The 17,094-nt window shown below is 39.7% G+C and overlaps 1 protein-coding gene across 1 annotated transcript; it reads left to right on the forward strand.

Annotated features, from left to right (window-relative positions):
• The first annotated feature begins 380 nt into the window (after positions 1–380).
• LOC123718332 lies at positions 381–1,477 on the forward strand. The gene has a single exon (XM_045674745.1). The coding sequence runs from the start codon at positions 555–557 to the stop codon at positions 1,350–1,352; it is 798 nt and encodes a 265-aa protein (XP_045530701.1). The 5' UTR covers positions 381–554; the 3' UTR covers positions 1,353–1,477.
• The last annotated feature ends 15,617 nt before the right edge of the window (positions 1,478–17,094 follow it).

A 17,094-nucleotide genomic window follows, 5' to 3' on the forward strand; every position in this document is an offset into this window, starting at 1 on the left:
TTTCCACATTATCACTTTGGCTTTTATTCGGTTCTCTTGTGCTGTAGCGTCTCTTAAATATTTTCTTGTTTTGTTTGGTTTTGTTTGAAGTGCAACACGCCTTGTGTTAAACCTTGAACCTTGTGTCAAAACTTTATCCTTATCCTCGTTTATCGACTCTAATGGTTCTTCTTGGTATATTTCTTCTGTAAAATTTTCTTCATTGACTTTGTACTCCAGGTTATGGAATTTTTAAGTGATATGTCACATACACATGGCCAATGGGTATATTTTGGATGTGACTGTAGGGGTATTTATATATATACTATATGTTGTGTGCGTAGTTTTATAAGGACAATGTAACAACACAGAGCGACAGTCTGTACTTAGCGATTGACGCGTAAGCACGTCAAATAAAGATGTCAATCACAATCGCATTGTTTCCTTTGGAGTCATCCGGGTAGTCACCCGGAGGCAACATACCCCGGCATCCCCCACATCTACATTGGTGACCCCGACTACACAAGCAACCTCGACGGCACAAGAAACCCAGACTTCGAAATTCAGACGATAGGATGGCATTGCCACAATCGCACGCGACGGCTACGCAAGAAATCGCAGCGGTGACGTCAGTCACCTCCCGGATTCCTGATTTCTGGACAGATCAGCCCCGTGTATGGTTTGTCAGGGCGGAATCCGTGCTGTTACCACAAAAGATGGGAGATGATACTAAATTCAACATCGTGGTGTCGAAATTGGGAAAGGATGTGATACAACAAATCACAGACATCCTTTTCTCACCTCCCGAACAAGACAAATATGGAGCTCTTAAGAAGAAGCTGCTGGACATTTTTGAGGAATCAGAAACGAGGCAGCTGCAGAAGCTCATCAGCGAGATGGACTTGGGAGAACAGAAACCGTCTCAGTTGTTACGCAGGATGAAGGACCTGGCTCGGGAGAAGCTTCCGGACGATACTCTCCGTATTTTGTGGCAGACGCATTTACCGCAAGCAGTCCGTGCAGTTCTGGCAGTCACGGAAACCAAGAACCTGGATCAACTGGCCAACGTCGCAGATAAAGTAGCAGAATCCATCCAGCCACCTCAATTGGCGGAGGTCAAGACAAGTGGCGGTCTTCGGCAAGACCAGGACAACGACGTGCATGCGGCCATCGCGGAGCTGAGCCACAAGTTCGACCAGTTACTGAAGAGCCGTACATCATCTCGCCCGCCCTATAGAGGTAACAGCCGTGGGCAGCGACGGCGTTCGCAGTCCCGTGCGCCGAGTGATTGGGTATGTTTTTACCATTACCGTTTCAAAGACCGTGCTACCAAATGTATGCCCCCTTGCGCTTTTAAGAAGGGAAACCCCTAGAGGTGCAGGTCACGGAGGCGGATGCCTGCACCATCGCCCCAGCACAACGCCTATGCATCTTGGACAGTAATAGTGGATATAATTTTTTAATAGATACCGGCGCAAACGTATCCGTCATTCCAGTAGATAAAAACAGTGCCAGATCAAAATGTAATGATTTTAAGTTATATGCTGCTAATGGTACGGTTATTATTACTTTTGGTTCAAAAATGTTAGTTGTAAATTTTAAGTTAAGGAGGGCATTTCGTTGGAATTTTATTATAGCCGATGTGAAACAGGCAATTATTGGAGCTGATTTTTTAACACATTTTGGGTTATTGGTAGATTTAAAGTCCCGGAAATTAATAGATAAATTAACTAATTTTAATTCCTTGGCATCCATAGTTAACACTAGTTGCTCTAGTTTAAATACTATTAATAAAGATCACCCGTACCGTGATGTCATAAGTAAGTTTCCTAACATTACTAAACCATGCAATTTTAACGATCCGCCGTCACATGACGTATATCACTATATAGAGACGACGGGTTCTCCTGTCCATTCCCGCGCTCGACAATTAGCACCCGAGAAGTATAAAAAAGTTAAGGAGGAATTTCGAATAATGCAGGAGTTAGGGATTTGTAGGCCTTCTAAGAGTTGTTGGTCTAGTCCGTTACACGTAGTACCCAAGAAGAATGGGGAAATACGTCCTTGCGGCGACTTTAGACAGTTAAATGCAATCACGAAGCCAGATAGGTATTCTTTACCGCGTATACGTGATTTTACATATATTTTAGAAGGGAAGTCAATTATGTCCCGAATTGATGTGGTTCGAGCCTACCACGGAGTTCCTATATTTCCAGAGCATATTGAGAAAACAGCGATCACAACTCCTTTCGGGTTATTCGAGTTTCCTCGCATGACATTCGGGTTGCGTAATGCTGCACAAACATATCAACGTTTTATGAGTCATACAGTACTAAGTGGTTTAGATTTCTTATTTACGTATATAGACGATGTACTTATTGCTAGTTCGTCCGTTGAAGAACATAAAAAACATTTAGAGTTAGTGTTTGAGCGTTTCAATAAATACGGTATATCGATAAATTTAAGTAAATGTAGTTTTGGTCAGACAAAGTTAGAATTCTTAGGATACGAGGTGTCTCTGGATGGTATTAAGCCGTTAGAACATAAAATAGAAGCCATTAAAAATTTCCCGAAACCTAAAACGATAGAACAATTACGCCGATTTTTAGGTATGCTTAATTTTTATAGGGCGCATATTCCAAATGCAGTTACACAGCAAATAGTTTTAAATCGTTATTTGCATAACGCGAAGAAGCGTGATAAAACTAGTATAGCTTGGACACCTGAGGCTGACGAAGCATTCGAGCAATGCAAACTTAGCTTGCAAAACGCAGCGATGTTAGCGCATCCACGAACCGATATACCTATCTCTCTCGTCGTAGACGCATCAAATATCGCCATCGGAGGCGTTTTGCAACAGTATATTGACAACAGTTGGAAACCTTTAGGATACTTTTCTCAGAAATTGAGTGAGGCTCAGAGGAAATATTCTACTTTCGACAGAGAACTTTTAGCTATTTATTTATCTATTCGTTATTTTCAGGATGTCATAGAAGGAAGAGAGCTTATAGTATATACCGATCATAAGCCCTTAACTTACGCATTTAATAAAACTAAATGCGAGAAAGAGCTACCGAGGCGTGTTAGGCAGTTAGCGTATATTAGTGAGTTTACTACAGATATTCGTTTCGTTACTGGCAGTAATAATACTGTGGCAGATTCGCTGTCACGCATTGAGACTTTGTACTGTCCGAATGTTCTAGATTATGAAAAAATTGCCGAATCGCAATTAACCGACGAGTATGCAAGTGAACTGTGTTGCAATGATAATTTTAAAAAAGTATTTGTACCTACATGTAATAAAAGAATTTATTGTGATTTTTCGTCAAATGTAGCGAGGCCATATATACCTAGCGAGTTCAGACGAACAGTTCTTAATAGCATACACAATATTAGTCACCCGGGCATTCGAGCCACCCGGAAGTTAATAACGGAAAAGTTCTTTTGGCCAAAAATGAATTCTGACATCAATCTTTGGGCCAAAACGTGTATCAGTTGTCAGCGAGCTAAAGTAGACCGGCATTCGATGACCGGAGTGGGCAGGTTCCCGCATGCCGATCGTTTCGAGCATGTGCACATAGATTTAGTAGGTCCTTTGCCTATTACTGAAGACGGATTTAAATATTGTTTAACCTTGATAGACCGTTGTACGCGATGGCCCGAGGCTTTGCCATTGCGGGATATGAACGCGGAGACGGTTGCTAGAGCCTTATATGAAAACTGGATATGCCGTTATGGTTGTCCAATAAGGCTCACGAGCGATCAAGGTCGTCAGTTCGAAAGTTCGTTATTTAGGGAACTCATGAACTTATTAGGTATAAACAGAATCCGAACAACTAGTTACCACCCGCAGGCTAACGGAGCGGTGGAGCGCTGGCACAGGACATTGAAGGCAGCCCTAATGGCTCGATTGTCAAATAAGTCATGGGTCGAAGAGCTGCCTACAGTCTTATTAGGGTTACGAGCAGCTCAGCGGACCGACTCTGGCGTGTCAGCTGCTGAATTGATTTTTGGGCGTACTCTTAGATTACCAGGTGATTTTTACGATTCTTCTACGCAGGTAGGGTCTGCAGAGCCCTAACGATTAGTAGAGGGTATCCGAAAGCATATAAAATCGTTAAAATCCGTCCCGAAATCGCATAGTAATTCCCGTCCATATTTCGTGCATCCCGAATTAAAAGATGCAGAATTTGTATTTATCAGAGACGATTCGGTGCGCAAGCCGTTGAAACCGCCATACGATGGTCCATATCGAGTTATTAAGAGAGGTCCCAAAGTATTTGTCATACAATTTCCAAATCGTACAGCTAGTATATCTATAGATAGATTGAAGCCCGCTTATGTGTTGCCGGATTTAGAATCTCAGAAAAACATCGAACCGGCACCTCTAGTTCAAATGCCCGATGTTGAACCCAGCATAGAAGTCGAACCCAAGCCTGTTAAAAAGACGCGTTCGGGACGTGTTATTAAAAAGCCGGTACGATTCGCGAATTAAAGCTAAGCGCTCAGTTTTAGCTATGCTATGCCAAGCTAATTACAAAATGCTATGTTTAGATTAAGTATTTTTGCTTAAGTTATAGCTAGCGATGTAAGATATTGTTACGATACTGCACTGTAGCGTTTACTTTATGGACATACGTAAGTAGGTTAGTTTTTTGCAATGTGAACCATGAAGACTGTGTCGATGGCGATGCCGCCTACCGATAAGGCACAGGCAATGCAACCTACAGTGCAGTACGCGTGATTGCTCGAAGTTATTACTAGATTGTGTTGTAGAATTGTGTGTTATGAATTCTTGTATAACTGTGTATTTAAGAAACATTTTTTTTTTTGTAAAAGGGGGGAGTAGTTGTAGGGGTATTTATATATATACTATATGTTGTGTGCGTAGTTTTATAAGGACAATGTAACAACACAGAGCGACAGTCTGTACTTAGCGATTGACGCGTAAGCACGTCAAATAAAGATGTCAATCACAATCGCATTGTTTCCTTTGGAGTCATCCGGGTAGTCACCCGGAGGCAACATACCCCGGCATCCCCCACATCTACATGACCTTAGCCTGTATCTCACCTTCCAGTAAGATGCAGGCAATCCTGTTAAATAAGAAAAACACATATTTTATCAGAAATAGACAAATCGGTACTCTTCTTAAATTATAATATAGGTGAATAAGTTCTTTTTTTTATAAAATAGGGGGCAAACGGGCAGGAGGCTCACCTGATGTTAAGTGATACCGCCGCCCATGGACACACTTTTAAGAATTTGTACACTCTTTTCTTGAAGGACCTTAAGTCCAATTAGTTCAGAAATACTTCAGTGGGCAGCTGGTTCCACATAGCGGTGGTGCGCGGCAAAAATTGCCTTGAAAAACGCTCAGTCTTAGAACGTCGGACGTCGAGTTAATACGGGTGGAATTTTGTATTCTGTCTCGACGTCCGATAATGAAAGTTGGTATTAATCCGAACAACTCCTCTGAACACTCTCCATGGTAAATGCGGTAGAAGATGCAGAGTGACCCCACATCTCTACGCAACGGCAAAGGATCGAGCCGCTCGGAGAGGGATTGGTCATCGACGATTCGAACCGTTCTTCGTTGGATACGGTCAAGTGGAAGGAGCTGGTACTAGGGAGCCCCCGCCCAGAGGTGAGAACAGTATTACATGTGGGGCCAAATTTTCGCTTTATAGAGTTGCAAGCGGTGGCCCGGAGTAAAGCACCGTCTCGCCTTGCTGAGCACACCAAGCTTTTGGACCAAATGACCAAATGACCGCGAAACTGAACGTCATTCGATATGTCAACGCCCAATATTCTGATGTTAGCTGAGACTTTAAGAAGAGTGCCTTCAAAGAGGGGAGTAGCGACAAAGGGAGTTTTTTTGCGGAAAACGCGCAGACTTTTGTCTTCTTGGGGTTAAATTGGACTAGATTTAGTCTACCCCAGTCCGAGACTCCACGTAAAAGGGTTTCGACTTCAGACACAAGTTTGTTCCGGTACTCATCGACTCATCGATACCTGCCCGGCCCGTGTAAAAAGTATCCCCAGTGCTGTCGTCCGCATAGCAATGAAGGTTGCTAAGTTGCCACATATCATTAATATGCAGAATAAACAGGGTCGGGGATAGGACACAGCCATAGTTTTTTTAGTTTTTTACAAATGTACCACTAAATACAACCAAGTCCCTGGATTCTTCTAAAAAAAATGTGTACCGTAATAACGTGTAATGATATCGTTAAAACTTTTAAGCTTATTAATTAAAAAAATAGTAAAGATATATGGGGTATGTCAACAGTCATCTTAAATTCCGTTATTGATGTAATAAGCTCTGAATTGTCTATAATTTTTAACAGATATATCGATTGTGGAGTCTTTCCGGACGAAATGAAATTAAGTAAGATTACACCATTGTTCAAGGTGGGTCTGATCCGTCAAACTTCCGACCTGTTTCGGTGCTCCTCGCGTTGAGCAAAGTTTTTTAAAAGATAATGCTAGACCAACTTTCTTTACATTTTAATAAAAATAAACTTTTACATAATAAACAGTATGGTTTTGCTAAGGGTCGCTCCACAATCGATGCCGGTGTGAAGTTGATTTCGGACATATTTAATGAATCTATGAAGAATCATATGATGCAGTCGGCCTCTTTTGTAACCAGTCGAAGGCCTTTGTCTGTGTTTATCCTGATATTACTGGTTTGGTTAGCTTCAACACTATGGCGTTGATGGAAAACTTCCAGCCTGATTAATACATATTTAAAGGGAAGGATCCAAAGAGTGCATGTCAATAGACTCACCTCTTCGGGTTCGCAGATGTCAATCGGCGTATTGACACCTGCGAAGCCAAGCTCGCAGCCAAGCTAAGGCTCGATTCTCGGACCTTTCTTATTTATGATTTACATAAACGACCTCCCATTCTTTGTCAACGAAGTTCATGAGATGGTATTGTTTGCTGATGACACTTCACTTCTATTTAAAGTGAATAGGAAAAACGTAGTATTGGACGATGTAAACAAATCTATCTCTCGTATAGTTAACTGGTTTAATGTGAATAACTTACTGCTTAATGAGAATAAAACAAAGTGTGTGTTAGATTGTCAACTACTAGAGTAAAGCGAGATATTGGTAACCTGAAAATTAAGCACAGTGAATTAAACTTTGTTGACAAAACTGTTTTCCTAAGCATAACAATAGATAGTAAACTCCAGTGGGGCTAACACATAGAGACTCTTTCGAAGATGCTGAGCTCTGAAGCATATGCAGTAAAGAAAATCCGACAGTTTACTTGTAAGGACACGGCTAAAGTTGTGTATTATAGCTACTTTCACAGCGTTATGTCGTACGGTACTCTACTGTGGGGTGCTGCTGCATTAAACCTATCCATATTTGTGCTGCAGAAGCGGGCCGTTCGGGGTGTTTTTTGTGTTTCTGCGAGGGAGTCAGTACGGAATAAGTTTAAGGAATTAAATATTATAACACTATCTGGTCAATATATTCTTGAAGCCTTGTTGTATGTACAAAAAATATAAACGATTTAAAAAAAAATGGTGACTTTCACCAGTATAATACGATAAATAGAACTAATTTGATCCTAAGACCAACCAAGCTCCAGAAGATAAACCACTCCTTATATGGAAATTGTATTTGTCGTTTTTACAACAAACTCCCAAGGGAAATTAGAGAATTATCACTAAATAAATTCAAAGCCCTCGTTAAACGTAAATTAATCAATAAAGCCTTTTATAAATTTGATGAATACTTAATTGATCCTAATCCTTAGGATTGATTTGCTCCAGTTCAAACAATTTGTATGACTCAATACTTGGCGATTAAAAAGAGTGGCGGAAAGTTACTTGCCGTAAAAGAGTGGCGGAAAGTTACTTAAAGTTCTTCTTACCCGCTCAACGCCCTTGACTTGCGAACTGGTAGTACATGTAAATTGACAATTAATTTAACTTGTTTTTGACGTTCATAAGTGTACTTGTTTACCTATATGAATAAAGTTATTTTGAGTTTGAGTTTGAATCTATTCGAATCAACCGTGGTAGGGACAAGAAAAAGATGGCGCATAACGGAAAAATGTGACGATAATTATTTTTCTAACGCCGATAAAAAGTTTCTAAACTTCAATTAAACTAAATTCAATGAAAACAAAATAAGTAAAACTTAAAACCTGAACCTTTTTATAACTTATTATAAATAATGCAATTCTTATGAATGCAGCGTGCCTGTGCGTACAAATCCGTCTCAGAAGCAATAATATTTAGGGTGCGCGACACGCGTAAATGGTGATTTTCTGAGTAAATTTGAATTGTGATCATTATTATTATGTGTGCACACACATCCCCAGTCTCCAAATTTTCCGCATTATTTTACCTCTAAGGACCTTAAAAAATATAATGTGATGGTTAAGTCAAACGTTATCTCTAACTTGTTGTACCATACCCAAGACAAACAAAGTTTTATACATTGCTGGGTAAAATGGGTAAATTTATCTACATATAAAGTCATGTGAATGTATCTCGTAAATAAATGTTGAATACGCTTCACATTAGACATTTTATTTCTTGTGGGGCCCAAATTATATACTTGAGTGAGCTGATTACAACGTAAATAGACCTGCAAGTCACATAAAATAATTAACATAAAAAGCTTTATCACGAATTGGTGCAGATGATTCGCGAAAATGTTGTGGACATGTAAAGAAAAGTGAAAACGATTTCATCAAGCAATATTTATATATAATAATTGAATTAAATTATATATAATATGCTGGAAGAGCGATTTATAACACCTCTTTATCTTTGTAATCTGATGCAGAACAAGAAATGCAACTTCGTTGGAATAGTCTTTTAGTTCTAAATGAGGGTTTAAGTTATTTGTATGATTGAAATGATACGTAATAAATTGATTTATTTTTCATGACATATTTTCCTATCTTAAGAACCCGATGTTTCATGATTCTTCATACAAAAAACTGTAGTATCAAGATAATTAAATCCGATTTCCCCAGTATTGCCCGCAATAAATTTTATTTGCTATTTGCCTCGAGATTCCGATCGGACATCTGTTTCATGTGATTTCTTTTCTATGGCTTATTAAGTTTTTTTTTTTATAAATCTGATGAAAATTTGAATAAGGATACAGAAAATTATGTTATTAACCAATTAAAAATATTGTCCAAATAAAGTTTTCCTCGCAATTTACCAAAAATATCGTTATTTCAATCCAAGCAAAAAGTAATGTATGAGTATGTATAATAATAGTATGACCATTTTATTAATGTTAATATTGACCAGTGTAGGTCCTACGTCATTCTTTGGGTTTCTTGCTATTCAATAATCCAATAAATCTTTAAGTGTCATATCGAACACATATGCGGCGTTATTCAATTCGAACTGAAACTCAAAATAACATTATTCATATAGGTAAACAAGTAAACTTATGAACGTTAACAGAACAGATGTTAAATTGATTCTAAATTTACATTTACTACCAGTTCGCAAGTCAAGGTCATAGAGCAGGCAAGAAGAACTGGCTAGAAACACTCCGCCACTCTTTTTAATCGCCAAGTTTTGAGTCATACAAATTATTTCAACTGGATAAAATCAATTCAAAGTATTAGGATCATTTAAATAATCGTTAAATTTATAAAAAGCTTTATTTATTAATTTGCCTTTAACGAGAGTTTTGAATTTATTCGAAAAAACGAATACAAGTTCCATACAAGGATTGGTTTATCTTCAGGAGCCTGGTTGGTTGTGCCATCAGATTAGTCCTGATTTGAGTATTATACTGGTGAATGTCATCATTTGTTCAGCTTCGAGTATATATTGAGCAGGTAGTGTCATAATTTTGAATTCCTTAAACATATTCTGTATCAATACACAACACCGCGAACAGCCAGCTTCTGCAGCACATATATGGATTAATTGGCAACCTAGTCTAGGCATCAAGCCGTAGGAAAAGATTTTTAAAGCGACATCTGGCGGCGAATCTCCAAACATTTCGTATTATTAGGTGAATATTTGTTATTTTGATGCAGATTCTGATATCCACCACCAAATTTTGTAATTACTTAGTGAGCAAAATGTACAGCCTTGGCTCGTACAATGGTATTATGGATTAATTTCGTAAAATAAAACAATAGTGTGTAGGATATTTATATACAAATATGTCTACAACGTTATAATGACTGAAATAAAACTGAACGATATCTCAACCTGAATCTAAATGAATAATGGGATCCAAAGGATATTAGGCCGGTTATTTTCACCACTTAAATAAATTGTTTTTCTATTACCATATAGATGGTAAAGCTAAAAAAAACATTTAAAATGACTTCAAATTTCCAACTAGTTTTTTTTTGTGTAATAGCAGGTAAACGGGCAAGAGGCTCACCTGATGTGAAGCGATACCGCCGCCCATGGACACTCACATTTCCAGAAGGCTCGCAAGTGCGTTGCCGGCCTTTCAAGAATTGGTACGCTCTTTTCTTGAAGGACCCTAAGTCGAATTGGTTCGGAAATACTTCAGTGGGCAGCTGGTTCCACATAGTGGTGGTGCGCGGCAAAAACTGCCTTAGAAAACGCTCAGTTGTGGAACGACGGACGTCGAGGTGATACGGATGGTATTTTGCCTTGACGTCCGATAATAAAACTCAGCTGTGGGTATTGGACCCACCATTGTGGGTGGGTATTAGACCGAACAACTCTTCTGAACACTTCCCATGGTAAATGCGGTAGAAGATGCAGAGGGACCCAACATCTACGCAACGCCAAGGGATCAAGCCGCACGGAAAGTGATTGGTAGTCGACGATTCTAACCGCTCTTCGTTGAATACGGTCTATTGGAAGTAGCTGGTACTGGGGAGCTCCCGCCCAGAGGTGAGAACAGTATTCCATGTGGGGCCGAATTTGCGCTGTATAGAGTTGCAAGCGGTGGCCCGGAGTGAAGTACCGCCTCGCCTAGCTGAGCACACCAAGCTTTTTGGAGGCTAATTTAGCCTTCCCTTCCAAATGACCGCGAAACTGGACGTTATTCGATATGTCAACGCCCAATATTCCGATGGTAGCTGAGGCTTTAAGGAGAGTGCCTTCAAAGAGGGGAGTAGCGACAAAGGGAGTTTTTTTAGCGGAAAACGCGCATACTTGTGTCTTCTTGGGGTTAAATTGGACTAGATTTAGTCTACCCCAGTCCGAGACTCCACGTAAAAGAGTTTCGACTTCAGACACAAGTTTGTTCCGGCACTCATCAACAACAGCCCGAGAAATACCTGCCCGGCCCGTGTAAAAAGTATCCCCAGTGCTGTCGTCCGCATAGCAATGAAGGTTGCTAAGTTGCGACATATCATTAATATGCAGAATAAACAGGCCGACCCTGTATATGGATAGGACACAGCCTTGTGGGACACCAGCATTGACGGGTTTAAGGTCGGAGCATGCTCCATCGATGACGACCTTAATGCTCCGATCAGCGAGAAAGCTGGAAATCCAGTTGCATAATTTCTCGGGGAGCCCATAGGCTGGAAGCTTCGAGAGTAGTGCTCTATGCCACACCCGATCGAAGGCTTTCGCTATGTCCAAACTTACCGCCAGCGCCTCCCCTTTGGACTCAATTGCCTCTGCCCACCTATGTGTAAGGTATACAAGGAGGTCACCAGCTGAGCGACCACGACGAAAGCCGTACTGAGAATCGCTAATCAGCTGGCTGCCCTCTAGATACCTCAAGAGCTGGCCGTTAATAATGGTTTCCATTATTTTGGAGAACAAGGAGGTTATTGCGATTGGACGGATCAGAGCGATCGCCTTTTTTAGGGATCGGATGTATCAAAGCTGTCTTCCAGCACTTCGGAACAGTTCCTTCAAGCGTCCCGAGGCGACGAGAACAGATATCCTCTCGGACGTACGCGCAAACTCCAGCCCGCGGCACAAATAAGTGTTCCAATTTGTACCCCGGGTAGGAGAGGTAAGAAGTATCAGCCGGGGAGGAAATCTGAGTCTCGGTAAGAAAGAGCAAGGCCGGCTTCGCAGTCTCTAAATGATAGTGGACAGCGTGGATGTTGGCGTTGAGCCCCCTAATATTTGTGAAGTCCACAGCGAGTGTGGATGGGGGTGCCTTTGTTGGATTGCTCCGTTTGCCCCGAGACCGATATATTTTTTTTTTTAAGAGCGCAGAATTGCCCCCCCCCCCAGAATACGAAGGGCAGCCAGTGCGTCCACCACCGGGTGCTGAGTGTGGACGCCCAGAGGGGGATTCTCCACCGCAAGCACGTGTGGTACCCCCCTGGATAGATTCTGATTCTTCTGCACCTTCTTGTAGAGGTGGGGGGGTGGGCTCCGGGAATCTTTCTCACCGCACGAAACGCGAGTACAAGAAGGCGAACCTTTTGTATCACTTTACGCCGGTTTTCTGAAAGTCGGTACTGCCCCGGTCGTGCCTGCCCGTTTGGCTGAAGCCAGGAGGCAACAGCATGGCACTGCCACTAGGAAGGGATTGACTGATTGCGCTGGTGAAATAACCTCTAGGTTAACAGGTTACAGGAAACAGGGTATTTCACCAGTGGGCGATGGGGTCGTCACGTCCTGACGCCAAAATTTCATTTTCTACGAAAAGAAGTATTGTATTTGGGTCACACTATCACAAGTGAGGGACTTAAGCCCAATACTGACAAGATAGACGCAGTTTTTAAATACAGAGAGTATAACCTAAAACAGTTACAGAAATTAAAAGCTTTTTAGGTTTAGTTCGCTATTATCGTAAGTTTATCAAGGATTTCGCTAAAATAACGAGACCTTTAACAATTTGTTTAAAGAAAGGAAATAAAATAATAATTAATGATGAGTACAAACAAAGTTTTGAAACCTGCAAAAAGCTTTTAACAAATGCCCCTCTATTACAATCTCTATTATATCCAGATTTTGAAAAACCGTTCATATTAACGACTGATGCATCTAATTTTGCTATAGGAGCCGTTCTATCACAAGGTGAAAGGTGGCAATGATAAACCAGCCTATGCGAGTAGGACTTTAAGTGACAGAGAAACTAGGTACAGCACCATAGAAAAAGAACTTTTAGGTGTAATTGGGGCAGTTAAACATTTTAGGCCGTATCTTTATGGTCGAAAGGTCACTATATTTACTGATCATTGCATTGGTTATATTCTCTGAAAGAACCCAATAGTAAGTTAACACGTTGGCGTTTGAGGTTGGAAGAATATGATTTTGAGATTAAATATAAAAAAGGGCAACAAATTACAAATGCGGACGCTTTGTCTAGAATAAGAATTAATGCTCTAGACGACGATCTCGACTTGACTTTGGTTATTATTGACGATAATGACGAAAGACTTCAATCGGTAATACAAGAATTAAATAATGAGTTTGTGACACTTAGAAACAAAAACCCTAGGCCTCAGATCGATATGCCATTGTCTGATTCAGAAAATGAAAATCGAATGGATATCTCTGACACAGAATGTGAGAAATCGATAGAACTGGTAGAAATTTCAGACGACGGTGCTACCGCTTATTCAGTGTCAAATAGGGAACACGAAGGAATACCTATTTTAAACGAAGCTATAGACTGTAAACCACGACAAATATTAGTGTTCACTTGGTTTATTGATAAAATTTCAGTTAAATATATCTCAAATAAAAAACAACGTATATTAGAAGCACATGTACATATCGATCACTTATAAGCGTGATGATTTCCCAAATCGTCAGAGTTACGTCCCTAGAGAATAGCTCGCGCAAGCACTCTCTTCTACAAACAGTTATTCGTTTCATAGCGATTAACTAAATCATGGGAGTTATATCCCGAGAGTATAGCCCGGCGCAGGCACTCTCTTCTACATTACAGCTATTCGTTCATAGCGATTAACTAAATCATGGGAGTTACACCCCGAGAGCATAGAACTCTCTTTGACTCTTAAATTGTATTCATTCGGTACATAGCAATTAGCACGTCGTTATTTCGCTCATATTCTATTGTAACACGCGAGTGGATCAATAAACCTCTATTATTGAAAGCATTCCGTTGACCCAGGAACCATACATTTTGGTCCTTCGAGCCATCCAGAATCGTACATTTTGGTCCTTCGACCTATCCGGGAATAGCGGGTCTTTCGCGTTCAGATGATCGCGTTCGCGGTTTTCTCCGATCTTTCCTGAAGATCGGCGCCGTGGAAAAACATCCCACTGCTGGTTCGTTGGGTCATCAAGCAAATCAAATACCATCATCCGCATCAAAAGAAAAGAGGAAAGCAACATTTTCAAGGATCCAGACTAGTCCAAATATATCGGCGTCCTTTCAACCTAGAACAAGGCGACGGACGTCAATCTTCAATGGAGAGAGGTAAACTGCAGTAAGCCCTCTCCCAACTTTTTAAAGAATCCAGACGGGTCAAAATATATCGGCGTCCTTTCAACCTAGAACAAGGTGACGAACGTCAAGCTCAACATAGAGAGGCAAGCCACAGCGCTCGGTACAAACAAGGCGACGGGCGTCAATCTTCAACATAGAGAGGCAAGCGACAGCGCTCGGTACAGTAAGTCCTCTCCAATTGTTTAAAGCACAGAATGTATCCTGGAGGTACAAGCATTTACAGAGGAGCGTAGCAGAGAAGCAATCAAAGGGTCTAAGAGGTCCTTTTAAAAGATAATAAACAATCCCGTATCCGTCAACACGGTGTGGTGGAAGACTTCGGGTACTAATCCATTCCATTTGTTATGAGCACTATAATTCTGAGAATTATCTCATTTATTCTGAGCATTTTATCAAGCATAAGCGTATGGTAACGCATTTTACTATGTATTTTATAAAACATTCATTGAATAATTTGCTAAGTATATTATATATAAACTAGTCAATAATATATACCATAATGGAGAATTTATTCCAAGCTTCTTTCACTGACAGCCTGAAATCCATCAAGTATTCAAAAAAACCGAAGAGTTGCTTCGTAAACAAGCAGCTTTATTTAGGTCCTTTGATAGGTTGTTAGAACTATCTAATGGATACTCGTCATCCGATAAATGTGATCTTGAAGAAGCCCTCGAAAAAATAAAGTTACGATGGGAGTTAATCTTTGAAACCCATATCGCAATAAAAGCTGATCTTGGAGGTTTCAACTCGGAGTATCAGAATAAATATTACGAGCAGGAAGCTATATATAGGCGCCATAAGAGAGAGATAAATCTCAAATTACATTCTAAAAGCCTACCGAAGAATTTTCTAAAAATTCATCGTTTAATTCAATCACCCGTACTTAGGGATTCACATAATTCAGAAAATTCATTATATGCCTTGGAAACTGCTACTAATCAAACCGGACAAGATTTAATTGCAAAACAACAGCGACCTTCATCAAAATGTAGCATCAGCAAAAAATCGCTGTCGACGCATTTCAATAAACGAGGAAATGTAAATGAAATACAATATTGTCAATTATGCAACTTATCTAACCATGGCCTTTTTGATTGTCAATCATTTTTAGCAAAAGATTTTAATGACAGGGTTGATACAATTTTAAGATTGCAGCTTTGCACAAATTGTTTACTTAACCATGAAGTGGAAGTTTGCTTCTCGCATAAAAGATGCATGATTTATTCCCAAAAACATAACACGATCTTGCGCTATGCACTATTTAATTCAAATTTAAATGATTATACTACGCAAGAAGAATCATTTCAATATAAAATGGAAAATAAAAATTCTTCTTCTTCGGCAAGGGTGACAGAAGAAATAACAGGAAATGGTGACAAGCACAGTTTACGTGCAGATATTTATCAAGAAGGAGAATTATCCAAATTAGTAAATAGCGTAGTACAATCGTCAACTTCAGATAGCATGGAACATCATCATTTCCGTGGTAGAAGAGATCCTACACCACAGTACAGGTCAAGTTACAATGTCCAGTTGTTCAGTTCATATTAATAACCCCAATGTGAGTACTAAAAAGAACACTGATAGTAAATTATCCATTGAATCCATTAGCAAGCCGACATGGTAACCTATAGAGCAGCAAACGTAACTTGGTTGTAAAGTAAGCGAAGAAGATAAATCACATCGCGTTAACGTGGGTATCAAGAGAATGAAATGCTTACAAGTCAAGCAAGAAACAGAAGATAAACAAAACTTGTCTTCATCCATGTCTTCTATGATTAATAAAAACCTAAATCGCACTTTAGTATTATCTAAACGTTTGTAAGAAGCACCGATTAAATTGCATACGCGACCGCATTTGCAACGCAACTTAACACAAGGGTCCGACAAAGTTGTAAAAAAACAATCGAATCATAACTAGAAACAGTAATAGGAAACGTTCGCATGGAACAAAAAAGGTGGTACACATATTAAATGTTTTGCCTATCAATAAAGGCAAGAAATATATTAAGCAACAAGCATTCGCGAAAAAGCAGAAAGTTCGAAGAAAAAAAGGAGTTAAGAATAGAAAGGAATTTACAGGAAGGTCAAAAAGAAAGGTCAGAAAGAGTGATATCTTTCGTAAAAGGGGAAGATTGCGAAACGTTATCGCTCCGCACTATCGCAGGTTCACCGATTCAGGATTTCATAAAAGTAACATACAGCAAACTTATTCAGTAATACAATCCTATGAGTAACCAAAAGAAAAGAAAGAAAAACACCATCTATAAAATTATACTTAAAATCCCTTTAAGCATACATGAATACAGTTCTATTTATGTATAACATACATCGTCGAAACTTTACATTCAATATTGAGTGAAAGTTATTATTACAGATATACATATATTTAATTTTGTAACGTGAAAAAGGACAAATAATATAATATCATAAACAATACATGGAATGCCAGTTCAGCAAAATATCATATGTTAGTTAGTGGATTGACCTACTGTAAAATACGTCACATACAATGAATAATATTATGTAGATATCAAATTACCGATGTACGGTTGCATTTTATAACAATCATATTTAACCTAGGTCATGGTTTCATTTCACAAAACAGTTATGTACTTTTTATGCTCATGATAGTTCTCAGAATGTGCTTAAGACAGGTAGTGGATAGGACATTACGATCATATAAAGATCAAGAGACGTCACGGAGCAGTAGGTGTAGCATAAGCTGAAT

Source organism: Pieris brassicae, chromosome W (assembly GCF_905147105.1).
Source record: "Pieris brassicae chromosome W, ilPieBrab1.1, whole genome shotgun sequence".
NCBI classification, from domain to species: Eukaryota; Metazoa; Arthropoda; class Insecta; order Lepidoptera; family Pieridae; genus Pieris; species Pieris brassicae.